The 16820-nt window shown below is 36.0% G+C and overlaps 2 protein-coding genes across 6 annotated transcripts; one reads left to right on the top strand and one right to left on the bottom strand.

Moving 5' to 3' along the window:
• Positions 1 to 905: 905 nt before the first annotated feature.
• LOC109209681 lies at positions 906 to 5448 on the top strand. 5 transcript variants are annotated; one of them, XR_002065405.1, is made up of 5 exons: positions 906 to 1113; positions 2066 to 2707; positions 4361 to 4418; positions 5069 to 5127; positions 5203 to 5448. XR_002065405.1 is itself a non-coding variant. In XM_019372997.1 (4 exons), exons 2-3 carry the CDS (start codon positions 2111 to 2113, stop codon positions 4391 to 4393), a joined length of 630 nt encoding a protein of 209 aa, XP_019228542.1. In that variant the 5' UTR covers positions 906 to 1113; positions 2066 to 2110; the 3' UTR covers positions 4394 to 4418; positions 5069 to 5382. The 5 variants fall into 5 exon arrangements, 4 of the variants coding, with proteins under 4 accessions (XP_019228542.1, XP_019228545.1, XP_019228543.1 ...); XM_019372997.1 differs by having other exon boundaries at positions 5069 to 5382; XM_019373000.1 differs by having other exon boundaries at positions 2066 to 2654; positions 5069 to 5382.
• Positions 5449 to 6544: 1096 nt separating this feature from the next.
• Positions 6545 to 13095, bottom strand: LOC109209682. The gene is made up of 4 exons (XM_019373001.1): positions 12775 to 13095; positions 9964 to 10087; positions 9737 to 9885; positions 6545 to 6927 (listed from the first exon to the last, which is right to left on the bottom strand). The coding sequence occupies exons 2-4, from the start codon at positions 10073 to 10075 to the stop codon at positions 6850 to 6852; spliced, it is 339 nt and encodes a 112-aa protein (XP_019228546.1). The 5' UTR covers positions 10076 to 10087; positions 12775 to 13095; the 3' UTR covers positions 6545 to 6849.
• Positions 13096 to 16820: the final 3725 nt, after the last annotated feature.

Genomic DNA, 16820 nt, shown 5'->3' on the forward strand with positions numbered 1-16820 from the left:
TTAACATAAAATTTGATTACAGTGGTGATTGACTTTCATAATGGGAGAAATAGATGATTGTTCTAATAATATCAAATGATGATAAAGAATACATAAATGAAAAGAGTCACCATCCTTGAACAAGACCGACCTTCGTATATTTGATAAAGTTGAATTACAGATGAATATCGAGATTCTAAACTCTTCTCCTTTTCCGGCGAGGAGCCTGAAAGCAGGGAATATCTTCTCCTTCAGAGAGATGTACATGTTTTTCCCTGTGTGTGTGTTCCTCTTAGCCCTCTTTCTGTTACTATCTCCCATGATATCTATATAAAATACTTTCTTTACCCAGCGGTCCTTAATCAGAGTACCCAAATTCTTGGAATATTCCGTAGAATATTTCTCTAAAATGTCTAAGTGTTGAACTAGCCGTTTGGACCGAATTGAGTGCTCGACCTCGATCGTAGCTAAATCACTCGTCGGTATATTACTTCCTATACGTGATTTCGGCTTAGTTGCTTCTTGGTCGTTCTTCCTTAAGTAGAATTCCTTTGATCATATTTTGACTCATACATTATTGTTGTTGTTTTAGCATATCAAGAGAGATAATTTCTTTTTTCCTGTTATACTACAATATTAATTACTTATTTTAAATTATTTTTTGAATCTATTAAATATATACATCAATTAACATGGATATCATGATAAATTATGTACTTTATTTAATATTTTTTAAGACCGTGCAAAATTTATAGTGGACAAATAAAAGTGAACTGAAGGAGTTTATCTCTTTTCGTTTCAAAATGTGATATAAAAATTGGAAAATTGTACGCAAATTTTAAAATTTGACTAAAGACAAATTTAAGACCGGTGCACGGACCCCACAAACCGCACGTAGATAATTCCCAATTGCTTTTGAACATTATCTTTAAGTGTTTGTGTTGAGAATGTTCCAAGCATCCTTTGACCATTACAAGGTTACCATGTCCTAAGGACACGTTTGTCTCCTTAAACGACCTCGTTTTCTTCTTCACCTCCTTTCCTCCTCCTCCTCCACACCCTGCCGCAGCTCAGAGAAGCCAATGATGAAATCCATTTCCATGGCCAAATCCTCCCCATGTTGTCGCCTTCAATGTATGTATAAAATCCTCTTTTATTTATTTCATAATTAATACTACTATTTAAAGCATAATTTTTTTTTCAAGAATGCATCTTTCTGCGTTTATAATGTTTAGGTTTTGATCTGCTATTCATAATAATTTTATACCCACATCGGTTTTTCTCATATTTTTCTCTTCAATATTTGTGGAATTTCTTTTCCTTTTCGGGTATTTTTAATTCCCGCAGTTTTTATTTTATTTTATTTTTTGAGAATGAATTGATTTTTTTTTTGGAATTATTCGAAAAACAAAGAATTTAAGATGGGAAATTGATAACCAACTTCCACTCCTTTTTGCTTGATAAAAAAGAAATGATTGCATTTAAACTCTAGCTTGTGTAAATGCTTTAAATATAAATTTTATATTCATATTCCAGCTGCAAAGGGACCACTGTTGATTTTCATCCTCTTTGGTGTTTTGCTAAAGCTCCTTTCTCTTGTCATTTTCCATGTCTGTCTTCTGTGTTGCTGAAACGAATCTTCCATGTGATTGAGATTGCCTTGTATATATGTTTGTACATTTTTGTGTGTGACTGTGTGTACAATATTGTATTCTTAAAGAAGCACAAGATTAAGTTGGCATTTCAAATCCATTTGAAGTTTGTGGAACATGAGAAAAAGTCGGTATCTTTTTCAGGTTATTGGATAATGTTGTTTATTGGCCTAAAATTTGGATAGCTTTTTTGGCTCAAGAAAATATTTTTAAAATGGCAAAAAGGCAAGTGTTCATTTGAATGTTTTGGTGTCTTGTGTACATGCCTTTTATTTTATTAAAAACCCAGATTAGTGTTTCCTTTTCTTTAGTTGGATGGTTGCATGTATTTTTTATGTGATGTCCATATTTCCAAGATTTGAAGCAAGAACAAATTCTGTACAATGGCTTAGCTTTCCGGTGAGTTTGTGCCTAACTTATGCTTTTGCTTTCAGCTAAAGGACTAGGAGATAGGTAGACAAAGAAATCTTCGGTTAGCTATGGATCATATACAGTCAAGGGAAAGTGATTTAGAGATAGATCTAGAGAGTGGGGGAACAACTAGTGAGGAAGAGGGCAGTAATAACCGTTATCTGACTGAGGAAGCTTCTAATAAAGAGTTGTATAAAGCGGGGAGTGGGTTTCGTGGAGTTCAACCGTCACATGGATTTGCAAGGAAGCAAGATGGTTCAAATTCTTATAAGAAGGTGTTAAGTGCTGATGAGCTTTCCGTTAGGTGTACAGAAATTTGGTCGAACAAAGTCAGAGAGGAGATGGAAAATTCGAGGGATGATAAAATGGATATTGAGAGGACAAGGAAGCCAAAGCCTCCTAAACCACCTAGACCCCCAAAGGGTCCATCACTAGATGCTGCTGACATTAAGTTCGTCAAGGAAATATCTGAGATTGCTATATGGAAGCGTAGAAGGACTGAAAGAATTAAGGCATTGAAGAAAATTAAAAAGGAGAGTGCATCACCTTCGAAGATGAATATATTAGCAACTGTGATCACGGTTCTGTTCTTCTTGATTATTATATTTCAAGGTACTCTCGTATCCTGGGGCATGCGAAATTTTGATGCATCGGCATTATTGAGAGTATGAACTTCTTCATAAAATTTGTTATCTTGGATATCTTTTGAATGTTCTTCTTTCAATATCCTAGGGCATCTAAACCAAGTATATGTCTTTTTATTGCTGACCTAGTGTTTATCGTTTTGAGTGAGATAATGACTTGCATATAAAGTTGTTAGGTATTTTTACTTTTGAAGGTACTACATTTTGTTGTACGTTCAAATTTCTCTTGTTTTTGCCTCCGTTAGATATATCTGAAGATTAGTTTTTCTTTTGCTGCTAAACTGCCTGAAAGAAAATGAAGATCACAGCTCTTTACTGCAATACTTTAGCATACAATTCTTATAGGAACATTGATCTTAAAGACACTGGGTGGCTCAAGGCATGGTCCATTTAATTTGGAATAATCCAATTAAGTTTTGGTGATTAAACTGTCGCAGAAGGATGGGGAAAAGAAATGACATGTTAGGATGGAGGATTTGCATATTATTATTTTTTTTTTTTTTTTTTTTGGATTTGCATATTACTTGAAGAAATAATCAGGTGGTTTATCTTGTATGGAGGTTAACATATTTTAGTGTCAATGCTATGGCTGTACGAGCTTATTGGTTGTCAATTCTTATTATTTCTTCTTTGTTTAACTCTTCTTGTTCCATGTTCCTTATGAGAACTGTCTATATGAAACGATAGTGCGCACCCAGAAAAAAGCATGATAACTTGCTGAAGAAATTGAATAAAAAAGCTAGGAAGGGAGAGATCAAGGTTCTAGCTTGCAGCAGTTGCCTATATACAAAACTATATCGTTATTCAAAATGCTCTGGAAGTTTCATTAGCTAAATGCACCGAAGTCCAATTTATGTCTGTCGTTAATTATTATGAGCCAAAACCTTTGCTTTGCAAGTTAAAGATTTCCTCTTCCTCTGGTTGAATCATACAATATCAGAAGCTTACTGAAACTTGTCTTCTTCATTTTCCTTATAATTATTGCATGAAAATCTTAAGCTGGTCGACATTGGCACGCTTCTAGTGTTTCAACTGAAGCTGCATACATTTGATGGAATTAAGTAGGTAGTTTCTGGTTTTCCAGTTAGGCATTAACTAGGTGACCGAATTGTGCTTAATGAAGCATGGTGTAGCACTCAATCAAATTTTGAAATGCCATTTCATAATGTCTGTTCAAAAATTTTCCTAATACGTAGCTGAACTTTCTTAGGTATGTGAATGTCACTGTTTGTACTAATTACAGCTTTCTGGAAATACTATTTTACTGTATATGTACAAATGAATGTGAAGTAAAATTATTGCCTCATTTGGAGCGAAAACATTGATCATTATATGTTAAAAAACTGATTAAACTTCATCTGGTTTAGGAAAACTACTATTTGCTCTTTGGTGGAAATACAGCTGTGTTTTACTATTTTATATAACAACAGAAGAAAATACCATAACACGGAAGAACAAAATTCTAAGCATATTAGCTAATTTCTATAAATATAGGGAGAAAAATCAGTGTATTAGAGGAGTTACGATGAAATTAGCTCAACATTGATAGGAGGAGAATCAAAATACTCTTGCACTAACGGCTTCAAATTGTACAATCTCCTTTATCTGTTATTGTTCCATTGTTGATTGTATTTTCAATGAAGTATATCATGATAATTTTTTCGTAATTTACAGGTGTTCTGGGCTCTCGTGTGTGACAGCAGTTAGTATGCCGCCTTTCAAGTTCAGAGTGGTAGGTTTTGCATCCACTTTCTTTTTAACTTTTCTGTTTCACTGGCTTAAGGTGTGTGGTATCTGAATATGTTCTCGCTTACCAAGTTATCATTCACCTTAGATACTCCCATCCGCTCAACAATCAGGCAGGCCAGTTTTAGAGGGGAGCAACTGGGGGCTTCCATCCCCGTAACTTTTCAAAATCAGATTTTAACTCTTCCTCTTTCATTTTCTGTACAAAAGTGTTGGTCGTGTGTTTCTTCCTCGAAATAGAAATGAGCTTTCACAAATGTCTGAAAACAAATATGGTTTATTAAGCACTCAAACAACTAGCAAATCATGATATGATCTATCTTACTGGATGAGAATTGCTCGCCTCCTGATAGACATTGGTAATTCACCATGCAAAACCAACTGCAAGTCAAAAGGGCTAGTGCAGTTACTTATCACTTTCGACGAGAAGCCCACTATACACTTTACTGTGTATTTTTCTGCATTGTTCTGTTTCACTGAAAAATGTTTATACGAAAGTCCTGCCTGTATATTTAGTCTGAATCCACAAGGCTAGATGAGTCAAGAGAAAAACAATGTGATGTGCATTGTGGAAGCAAGTTTCAGTTTTCTGGATATTCCATCATTAGTAACTGTTTACTTCTTGCAACAATGCAGATCAGGGGTTGTGGATGTGGAATCGCTTGCCTCAAACAATCAAAATTATTTCGAAATGGGTAAATTGCGGCTGCTCTTGTATAGAAATGTAACAACGATTTTGGATTTTGGTAAAGAGCTCCTGATATTTGTAGGTGTGCCAGAAAAAGGGATTTCAACTCTTGATCCAGGCATGAATTTGATGTTGTACATTTGTACTAAATGGGGCCATTGCAGAGCTTGACTTGCGGAATAGAATTACTAATCTTGACTTCAGGCATGAATATTTTGGTTATAATGACTCTTGAGGGAAGTATTACTCCTTTTGCCTATGAGATACAATTGACGTTTAGAGGTCAAACATCACACTTTAACGTTATATAACACGACTTCCAACAGAAGAGATTGTGGTGTATGTTACCAAAATAAGTTAAATAATTTTCCGGAAATTTTTTCAACCAAACGCCATTTGAAGACGTTTTCAGTTTTTGCAATTCTCACGAAAAACAAAAGCTATCTATGACCATCTACTCCCTCTGTCCGCAATCCACAGTAATTGTCGATCTTCCAATTTATATGCCTATGTCATCGCCTTTTTTTTTTTAAGGCAAAATACATAGTTTACCATTAACCATACAGCGAAATTTCTGTTACACACTTTTTATACATGGAAATTTTTTTACACACTCAGCCTTTCAAAAGTGTGTCTAAGACGCATTACTTTGACCAAGTAGCACCCGCGTGTTTACACACAAAAAACACACATGAAGCCCGTAAAACAATCCCATATTTTGACTCTCCTCCCCATAGGAACCCCTCCCCCTCCCCTGGTCTTCTTCCTCAGACCACCCTCCCCCTCATCTTCCTCCCCACATAGAATTATTGAAAGAACATCTGAATTTGAGCGATTTTTGTTGGTTTACTATCCAAATATTGTGGAAACCATCTTAAATTGAGCGACTTTTGTTGCTTCAACGGTAATATTGAAGGTTTTGTGAAAAAAATCTAGAATCCACCATTGCTGGGATATTCAAAAAGCTTGAAAATTCATTTGGAGCTTATTGTTGGGTTGTTGAACTCAATTTGTTGATTGATTTTTTTCGGCTTGTTTAGTTAGTGTGGTCGAATTTTAGTGTTGTCAAAAACTTTCTCACAAGCAACAATGGTGCTTAAGATAGAAAATGCAAAGATGAAAAAGATAGGGTTCAATTGTAATTTCTAATGTTTCTTCTCTTTTTAAAGTCAATGACACATGTCACGCCCTAAGACTTTAACGTGTGTCTTAAACACACTTTTGAAAGGTTCACTGTGTAAAAAAATTTACTTTCACACAAGAGGTGTTTAACAGAGATTTCGATGCACGATCCATGGGTAAACTATGTATTTTGCTTTTTTTTAAATATGACTACTTTTATTCTAAAGGTACCCCCTCACACACATCGACCTTACATATAAAACATGAATGTCTGATACTGATTACTTGTAAAAGAACAATGCTGAAGAATAAAATGTTCCAGTTTTCTTGAATTATGTGAAAAGCAAACATGATGATAGGGGAAGAATGCAATAGATAATTAACAAGTCTTGATAGAAGTAAAATAAAGAGAGCATTTGTTATTAGTGTATGTTTATAATGCAAATCCCTAATTCTCACTTTACTGATCAAAAGCAGTTCCTAACATGGGCAATATCCCCTGATGCAGTTGGCTGCCTTGTGAACAATTTCCATCCAAGAAGTTCAAAACAGGAACATAAGGGCAGAATGTTTTTCCTCACTAAAAGGACCAAAACCAAATGATTTATTAGGCTTTCACAGGTTCAGCTCTGGGCCTCCAAAGTCCCAGCCTATATTTGTGGGTGTACTTCAATATCAACTTCCTCTGCAACATCACAAGCAATATGTCAAGAAGCGCGCGAAAACACAGCAGAAGGGATTGATGGCAGTGATTTAAAACACAGTGCCATGATTAATCAATGCAGCATACCAATATGGCATACTACTTATTGTGTAAAAGCTAGCGCTATGGTGTGCTTATCTCCTAATATTAGAAAGTGCCTACAGGAACTAGTTCTAAGCATTAGTTCGCTCAGTTTCTCAGGGTTACCAAATTGGCAAAAAATTAGGAACTGTTAACTGTCGAAATCTCATAAGAAAGGATTACTCTACTAAGACTATAAAGCCTTAAATTTGGCCACCACTAAATAGCAAACTTGATATGATAAGCAAAATTGATATCATTCGCTCCACCTTCATATTCATGCATGACAATTACAACCAAAAGCTAATCTTCACTAATTCTTCCAGTTGTTGGGCAGTCCAAAGGTGAACACATGCAATCCCTTCTCCTTTTTGATAACCATGCTTTTTACAATTTTCTTGATAAAAGTGTTTTGGAATATCCAAAGATGAATAAAAAGCAAACAGACAAACCCATACTTCTCTTTCCCCACCCTATTTTACAGTGTAACTCCACCTAATTTCACACAGCTTCTAATATTTGGCATCCCATTTCAGCTGTCCTTACCAAAACCCCTAATCCAAGACTATACTACAAACCTCTAAGGTGGTACATAAAGCAAGCAAACTGCGCATAATGTAACGGAGCAAAATTTCTTACAACTTTGCAGTTTGGAGGGTAAACTTCCAGATATACCGAACTAACACAAGTAACAAACTAATCAATCATCTCAATAGGATAACTTGCACAAGACATCAATTTAGACATATTACATCATTTTATAATACATGTTCAAACACACCACTATCGCAAATTATGCTCTTCGACAGTAACGGTCAATCCTCAACTATGATGGACAGTCAACTACATAAAAAAATTTGTTTTACAGATACAGTTACGAGACATTATTCAAATGGAGAGCTCAATTAACCACTACATCAGATGAACATCATTAAAGCATATAAAAAAATTATGTTGAATAGCATTTGAATGCAAAAATTTAAGAACCAAATTTGGATGTCTTACTGCTTAAATGCATATCAGAGAACTAAATTGGCTCCTAACGGTGGTCATACTTATAAACTTGTCAAGAACAACTTTGTCGAAAAGATGTCTAGTCTCAAAAGTTACATCTTGATCATGATCTTTCAACCAACTGATCTAATTAACCTTTTTTGATGAAATAAGACTCTTCATTGCAGGCATCCAGATGCAAAGTTACAAGAAGGAATTGAGTAAGCTCCATTACAACAAAAGACTTAAAACTGCTTAGGGAGATAACCACAAAAAACAAAAGTAACTGATATTAACCTACATCTTCCAGGGACTCTCAACCCTATATTACAACAACAACAAACCCAGTTTGATCCTAACATGTGGGGTCTGGGGAGGGTAGTCTGTACGCAGACCTTACCCCTACCTAATGCAGGCACAGAGGCTGTTTCCAAACTCTCAACCATATATTCTTGATGCAAAATACTGCAGGACATCCATTTCAGCGGACTTGCAAAAACATGTAGGGCTATTGACACTGTTAAAGTAGAACTTCAAAGCCAAGACATATTATGACACTTCTACATAATCTCATAGCAAAGATGGTATCGAATTGGATATCACATCAAAGCAAATGGACATAGACAGGTGGATATGGAGAGCGCAGAAGGATAACATCTCAGATTATTGAAAAGGGAGTGCAAGAATTTACTTCTCAATATGGATCCCTAGAGTGCCAACTAAAGCTTCCTTTTTTACCTGGACAAGGCACATGAAGCCATCTAAACAGCAGAAAACTTTACGGGAGGAGTACAATCCAAGTTCGTTGGTGCATCACGTGAAAGCAGGAGGGAACCATAACAATCACTTATTACTTCACTGTTCTATTTCATACAAGATTATGGTATATTCTGTGGAGCATATCGGGAGGTGGTATCGATGATTCCAGTAACTGTAAAGAAAGGTGCTTCTAGGTTAGTCTGCAATTCAGCACGAAGAGATGGAGGCACATGAGAAGTAGCTCTTCTAGCGTTCAAGTGGACAATAGGAAAGACAGAAATATGCGAGCGTTGGAAAGGCTAGAAAACTTGCTCCTATTGGTCGGTGCAGCATTTTGTTTTTTTATATATCTGGAACACCTTTGATATTCCGATTAGTATTGACGACTGTATAGGATCATGCCTTCTAGTAAGATTCTCCGCCTTTTATATACATTTTCATCTATGGGATTTTCCGTTCTCAATAATAAAATTAATAACTTCATCAAAAAAAGAGGAATATCATCTCAACCACAAGCGTAACTATTAAAATAACTTCAACAATCATACAACTCGAAATATCAAATACCTAAAACGAACTGAAAAACAAAATACTCCCACTATTAACTCTCTCATAGCCTTAATCCATGATTCTTTCCACTACTACTTATTGCATCTAGTGAGATTTTTCAACGACAGTGCAACTAGACAACTAATACAATTAATGAACTATAGAAAACGCAAATCTTTTGCAAGAATGCATTCTATCAGCCTGACAGAGGAATCAACTATACAGATTTTAGTTCTGAAGAATTACTTTAAATCTGGAAACCAATTTCCTTTTTTAATGCAATGAAACATAATATCCGAGCTACCCAACAACACAATCTTCCATCTCACATTTGTAAAAACAATAACATATTTACTAAAAAGCATTGGACAAATGAAACAAATTAAAAGGAAAGGGGATAAATACTGACATGTTTACAAGGGATGCCAAGTTTCTTGAGCTTAAGAGTGCGAGTAACAAGAAGCTTCGAGAAATCTCCAATCTCAGATTCTAGCTTCTCAACGTGGGTCTCTACTCCCTTTCCCACTCCATTCAAGAACTCTGGTATCCCTACCTTCACTGCACCCACGGTAGTTTGTGTTAAATTTTCACAAAGATTACAGCTATATTAAATTCTCAAGGATGAAATTGAAATACCTATGTAAGGACTGGATTTGGACGAAAAGCTAGCGAACCCAGTTGGCACCGACAAGTTTGAAGGTGCTGAGATTAATCTTCTGTTGGAAAATAGAATTTGCCTCCACGCCATGTTTATGACTTCCTGTGGATTAAGCTTTTATTTGTACGTGCATTAAGATTCAGCAAACTTTTTCCTCACCCAGCTAGTGTTTGAGGTTTATGTTCAAAACCCTCACACCAGTGTGCAAAGATAGTAGAACCTGAAACGGCACTGTCTTAACCTATCTTTTTTCATGAAAATTATCAAATGTATAAGAGGGAGAAAATAGCAAAAATGGTCTCTTATGTTTGGGGGTAATTTTAAAGTAGTCCTTTAGGTGTAATTTTGAGCAGTTTTGATCCTTAAGTTTATCAAAATTGAGCACTTTTGGTTATCCTTCAATACTTAACAAATTTTGGATAGTATATTCAAGGGGAATTGTGAGGAAAAAAATTTTAACCAAAAGCAGCAGAAAATTCTTTACAAATCTCATATTGCCATAAAAAATGGCACCAAATACTAAAATTAGATCAAAAATAGCAGAAATTGCACCTCAAAAAACTGCACAAACATCAGAAATGGACAAGGGTAACAGAATGCAGAAATTGCACCTCATAATGTGATTCCCTGCTAAATCTTTTTCTCAAGTTCATGCTAATTTAACAGTCAGTTTTGTTAAATATATGACATGAATAAAAATTTACAAACTTAAAGAATCAAAACGAAAATGTTTAATCCGCTTCTGATTAAAAGAGAGTAAAAGAACCAAAGGCAAGTTGATGGGATTTTAACCCAGCTATACTATAAGAGAAACCTATTTACCTCCTTTATTTAGGTTCCTTATTAATTACTTTGTATATTTATATTTACAAGTTATATACAAAACCATAAAAAAGAAGAAAATTCAAGATCCCTTAAATTTAGCCTATCAGTTACATGACACCCACCCCCATTTCCAATAACCGCTACATTTAAGATTCTATTCCTTTTCCAAAGGATTCCAAAAAATATTTTCTCTCTTGATAATCACCCAAAATCTTTCTTCCTTTTTTATACCCACTGTTATCTCCCCAAAATTGTCTATTATTTTCTTTTTCCAAAGCTTTTCAAACCCAATTTTCCTCTTTCTTACTACTCACCCAAAATCTCTCGTTCTTATTGATACAATGCAGACGAAATTCGGGATATTGCTTTAGAATCAAGTTGTGGGTAAATTTTGAATCTTGTTTTCTTTCTTTCTAAAATTTTTATTGTATGTGTCACACCTCCTTTTGCGAAGAATAAGAAATTTTTCCAATTTAAGTGACATTAATCGAAATGGGATTATTTATTTAATTTAGAGTCTCCACTAGGGATAATTATTATGGTGTCCCAAGTCACCGGTTTATTTTAAAATCCCAAATCGAGGAAATTGACTCTATTTATGGTCCGCAAACACAGAAGACCGGGTAAGGAATTCTGTTAACCCGGGAAAAGGTGTGAGGCACTCCCGAGTTCCGTGGTTTTAGCACAGTGGCTTAACAATTAATACTTGGCTTAATTAACTGAATTAATACATGTTTAAAACCTATTGCACCTTTTATCTTTTACTGCTTTTAATTAAATATTTAAAAGCTTTTTAGTATTTATGGAGTTATTTCTTGAACAAGTTACGATGTCGTACACTTGTCGTTTTGGTACACATTGCAAACTGCGCCACGTGAAACGCACCCGCGATTTACAACATGTTTATTATTATTTGAAGTTATGGTCGGGTCGCGTGAACGCGGAATTGGGGATTATGTATCATAACTATGCCACATGAACCGTACCCATAGTCACGATGTTTTATTATTAATCGCGCCTAAAGCAAGCTACAATGTTTCAAAATTGTTTAGTCCTAAACTAATTTGAGATTTTGTTGTGGCGGCTACGAATTATGGAAGTCACTTGGGGATAAGTGTACAAGTATTAATTGATTCTAATTCTTTGGACCTTTGCTGCATTGGAGTTCATTTGAAAGTAAGATTCACAATGCTAAAAACAACCTAACTTAATGAAACAAACTGAGCCCCACACAAATCCCTTCTAGGCAAGCTTCCGGACTTAAATATTTCTGAAGACAGAAGCCCAATAACTCTGTTAACACCTCTCTTAACATTTTTTTCCTTTTTGCATTTCAGCATCAAATACAAAATCAGCAACAGTCACATAAAGTTCTAAATATCAACATACGAATAAACAGATTATATGGCTAGTTCGCTAACTCAAACTCAATTTCGCAGAAAGCATTACACTATCAGCCATTGATGGAGGTTACTTCTTTCAATTGTTCTTAACATGAAACAAAGAACCTATATACTCGCTCGAGTAATTCACATCAGAAATACAAGCTGTACATATTGCAAATGATTAGGTCTACGTTATCATGTCATTATAAGATAAAAATCCAGAAATTTAGCAACTTCTACAGTACCACAGGGACTAAACTGAATGATTCAAACGACTTGAATGGACTTTAAATCTGTGAGGCATATCCTCTAACAACAAACAACCACATGAGTTCAAACGAATTGCAATCAAACCTCATAAATTCCCAAATATCAAACAGAGTTTCAATTCCGTCAATTCTAATCAATAACTTGAACAATTAATGTAAGCATATTAAGCATTAAGTGTTGAACAGAAAAGGGAAGACAAACAGAATTTGAGGCTTAGGCTAGCCAGATCTAAATCAGCATGAACTCAGCAGAATACAACAAAGTTTTATCCATAAATTCGAAATAAAGGACAAGTGAGGATTTACATACCTAAAGCAGGGAAATAAAGTTCGAAACCCAGGCAAATCAACTCGAAAAACAGCAAACAACAACAGCTTTGATTTTGAATTATTAGAATCCGAAACAACCTATCAAAACTCTATTGTTCTTCCTTTGTTTTTTTTTCGAATTTCATTCTCTTTTTTTGGTTTTTCTAGATCTCGGATTTTTGAATTTCAAACTTGCTTTCTACCTATTTCGTGTGTGTGAGTGAGAATATCAGATGATGGATTTCGTGTGTGTATGCAGATGATAGTGAAGTGAGAATGAGCTTGTGTGATACAGAGAAAAGAAAGAGAGGAGCGGCGCCTCAGAATTGGTTTGGTCGTTTAAGGGAAGGATAACCGACGTCGTATTGGGATGATATCACGTCGTTTAGTGGTCTCAGAGGTTAAGGGTTTTGGACCGGGTCTGGGGCAAATTTTTGGATACATTGGGCCTCCAAAGTCGCTTGGCCCAATCTGGAGTAAAACCAAGCAGCCTAACTTTCAGAAACCACTATGTTTTAGTGGTTATTAGCTAGTTGTAGCTACCATTTACTATATTACTTCCCATAGCTATGTTTTCAGATTTTTTAGAGTGTATTCGATGTATTTAAGCTACTGTATTCATGAATACAATAGCATTTCTATGCTTGAAACACGGGATTACAGCTAGACAAACTTTTGTATTCGAGTGTATTCGACTGTATTCATGGCGTGAAACATGGGATTACAGCTGGATAAATTATTGTATTCGACTGTATTCACGGCGTGAAACAGGGGATTACACTATTTTTAAACGGAAAGTGAATCAATTAACATAATAGACTCCTAATATAACTCAACAAACTCAATTATAACACACAAATTCTGTATTTCCAGTTATAAAAAATATTCTCAACCGAAAAACACCCCAAAAATATAGCAATCTTCAGAGAAATTATATAATACATCTGAATACATAAATTATATTAATTAAAAACAAACATATGAATACATTCATAGAATATGGCGAGACCGTGAATACAATGAAATACATAGAATACAGCGGGATACATTAAAAATACAATGAAAAAATATCACGCCCCAACCTCGGGAGGCGCGACCGGCGCTCGATCGAGTGAACCCAACCGAGCAAGCCTCATCACACACTTCCTACCCAACTCATCATAAACAAGGTAACCATGATTCTTTCTTATTTAGGCAAGGAAAGGTAGTACATTCAACAGTGATAATTCATTCTACAATACAAACATAAACCGTGGTTAAAGTTGGATTCCGAAATTCCCATAAAGTTACAATTTATAGATAGCATGAGTTTAGAATTACAACATGGTTCATGGACCCGTCAAACACCCGTACATAACCCACATATATGTCTACGGAGCCTCTAAGGATGTAAGAAAAGACAAGCATGAGTGCCGGCAACAAGGCCCCGGCTATACCTCAAAAGTAGGAGTCTATAACAAAAGATGCGTAATCTAACCCCTTGAAGGTGAAAGGGGCTCACCAAGACTTCGGAAGAAGGTACTCCGCTACACGCGATCAACACTATCTGCAATGGAGCCACCTACATTCATTTAAACAAATGTAGCGCCCCCGGCAAAGGGGACGTTAGTACCATGGAATAGTACTAGTATGTATAACTAAATTCCATCTAGTTAGAAAGAACTTCCATACAAGAATAAAACAATCATAAGTACAACTCAAGGGGGACTTTAAATGGCCACACATTTACAAATAAAGGAAGCATAAAATTTTCACATTGTGTTTCCATAACTTTCATCTTTTTGGGCATCTCATATTGTTCATCATTGTTCACATTACCACCGCTAACTTAAGCGGAGTCTGATCTCGACCCGATCGGCTAGGTCGCCTCATTTGAGACGTTCAATTCAATCACAAATTCATTACCACCATGTGCGTAGCATGGCGTCCGATCTCGGCCCGATCGGCTAGGGCGCCCTACCAAGGCGTTTCCCTTTCCCATCAATCATCTCATTTCGATTTTTGTTTCCCATAACTCATTTCATAGGCACTTTGGGCCACAACTGTCACACCATACATTCGACACTAGGCCACATCTCACATCATCCTCAATTTCAATGCTAGGTTTGTAGTTTAGGAAAATAGGTGTACCCAAAAGTAGTTTAAATTGCAAGCATGGATACAATTTCACATAAATGGCACAACATATGCACTTTCGATTTCAATTTAAGGTCTAGACATTTTGATTCATTATCCATAGTCCTTGCACCTTTCTTTAAGTCATCAAGAATAGCATGTTAATCATATTGAGATATACTTTCCACGCGTATGAGATTTCAGCACCAACAAAAGTGAAATAAACAATCAGTACAACAATTCGATTTTGATCTTAACGTATTCACACAGCTACCAATATAGCTCAATTTCTAAAGGACGGAGTTTTAGCCATACATACCTCAACCGAGCTTTCCTTAATCCTACATTGTTCCGGAGTGTTCGCACTTCAATCTATTTAAGCAATGCAGCACGATTTAACTCAAAATCAAGAAAAGACCATAATCTAAGCTCTCTTAAGCATTTTATCGAGCGTTTAGTGATCATTAAGGCTTTATGGTTCTTTTATGCAAGATTATACTAGCCCATCCTCCATGCCTTTGCATTTATAATTACCCATATTCTTCAAGAACACATGCATGCGATGTAATCCCCATTATCCCCCTGAATTATCTCACTAATGATCCCTTATAGCTATGTGCAAAAATAAGAGCTAAGGTGATGAAGTCTTACCTCTTGGGATGAAATTTTAGGTCCCTTGCTTGATTATCTTCAATGATCTAACAAGGTTTCTTGGAGTAATTTGATGAGAAGTACCTTCCCTCTCTTAGACCCCTCTCTCTCACTCTAGAAATGTCAAGAAATATGCTCAAAATGAGCTATTACACCGGATATAACGACAGGGGGGTCGGGTTTAAAACTTAGAAAATTGGAGCCCCGAGTCAGGTTTGCGATCGCAAAGTGGAAATACGGCCCGCAGAATGGGCCGCAAAAGTGCTCCCAAAATCTGATCATTCTGTCTGGGTTTGCGGTAGAAATGCGGTCCGCATACCCGTTCTGCGGTCGCATAATGCACCGCAGAACTGCCCTTTACAAGATTCTAAGATAATTATGCAACGACTATGCGATCCGCATATCAGTTATGCGATCGCATAATGGACCGCATTTTTGACCTCAAATTTGGCTAACACACTGACTCACTTTGCGATAGAAATGCGGTCCGCATACTTGATTTGCGACCGCATTCTAGACCGCATAAAAGCACTTTTCTGGAAAACTTTGATTCTTGATTTTAAATGCTTTGCTCAGTACAAAGGGTCCGAACCGCGACACATTCCTAACACACATTCGTAACTTAGCACTACGAGCTTCTAAGTTTTGAATACAAGTTTTCACGGGGCCTTACAAAAAAAAGATAATGAATACAATGAAATACATAGAATACATCGAGATACATTGAAATACAATGAAAAAAAAGACAATGAATATAATGAAATACAGAGAGATGCATTAAAATACATTGAAAAATATATTAACAGAAAATTCAAGTTTCTCAGCCCACAACTCCATCGTCTTTGTTCAAGAACGACCCTAATGTATTCTCGTTGAAGCAGCTCGCCGTCACCGTTGCCTCCGGTTGCCGACGATCCAGTGCCGCCTTTAATTCCAACTGTTGTTGCATCGGAGATCGTACGTGATCGAAGTTTCTAGGGAGGTAATGAGCACAAAGCAAAATTACCACCCATGAAATTCACTCTCCAAAATTTACACTCTCAAAATCAACTCAGCTTTCTAATATTTTGTTAACGTATATATCATTGACAAATTGCTTCCGATTTGCTTATTAGATAAAGATCTGAACTTTCCAGCTAAAATCGTACTAATTTCGTGTTTTCTTGTAGTGTATAGATCTTAAAACATAGTTGAGATATTTCAAGGAGAGGATATGAGATCGGGAAGTAGAGAGAGAGAGGGAGAATAGATATGGGGTAGGGGATAGGAGAAATTTGAGGG

The sequence above is a fragment of the Nicotiana attenuata genome, unplaced genomic scaffold (assembly GCF_001879085.1).
Source record: "Nicotiana attenuata strain UT unplaced genomic scaffold, NIATTr2, whole genome shotgun sequence".
In the NCBI taxonomy this organism is placed as follows: Eukaryota; Viridiplantae; Streptophyta; class Magnoliopsida; order Solanales; family Solanaceae; genus Nicotiana; species Nicotiana attenuata.

What these genes read in the sequence shown, in the direction of transcription:
- LOC109209681 (XM_019372997.1), top strand. Translation starts at nt 2,111, where the DNA reads ATGGATCATATACAGTCAAGGGAAAGTGATTTAGAGATAGATCTAGAG. An exon ending in ATGCATCGGCATTATTGAGA is followed by an intron (nt 2,708 to 4,360) that starts GTATGAACTTCT and finishes CGTAATTTACAG; the next exon opens with GTGTTCTGGGCTCTCGTGTG.
- LOC109209682 (XM_019373001.1), bottom strand. Translation starts at nt 10,075, where the DNA reads ATGGCGTGGAGGCAAATTCTATTTTCCAACAGAAGATTAATCTCAGCA. An exon ending in CAAATCCAGTCCTTACATAG is followed by an intron (nt 9,886 to 9,963) that starts GTATTTCAATTT and finishes CCGTGGGTGCAG; the next exon opens with TGAAGGTAGGGATACCAGAG. An exon ending in TTGGCATCCCTTGTAAACAT is followed by an intron (nt 6,928 to 9,736) that starts GTCAGTATTTAT and finishes GTGATGTTGCAG; the next exon opens with AGGAAGTTGATATTGAAGTA.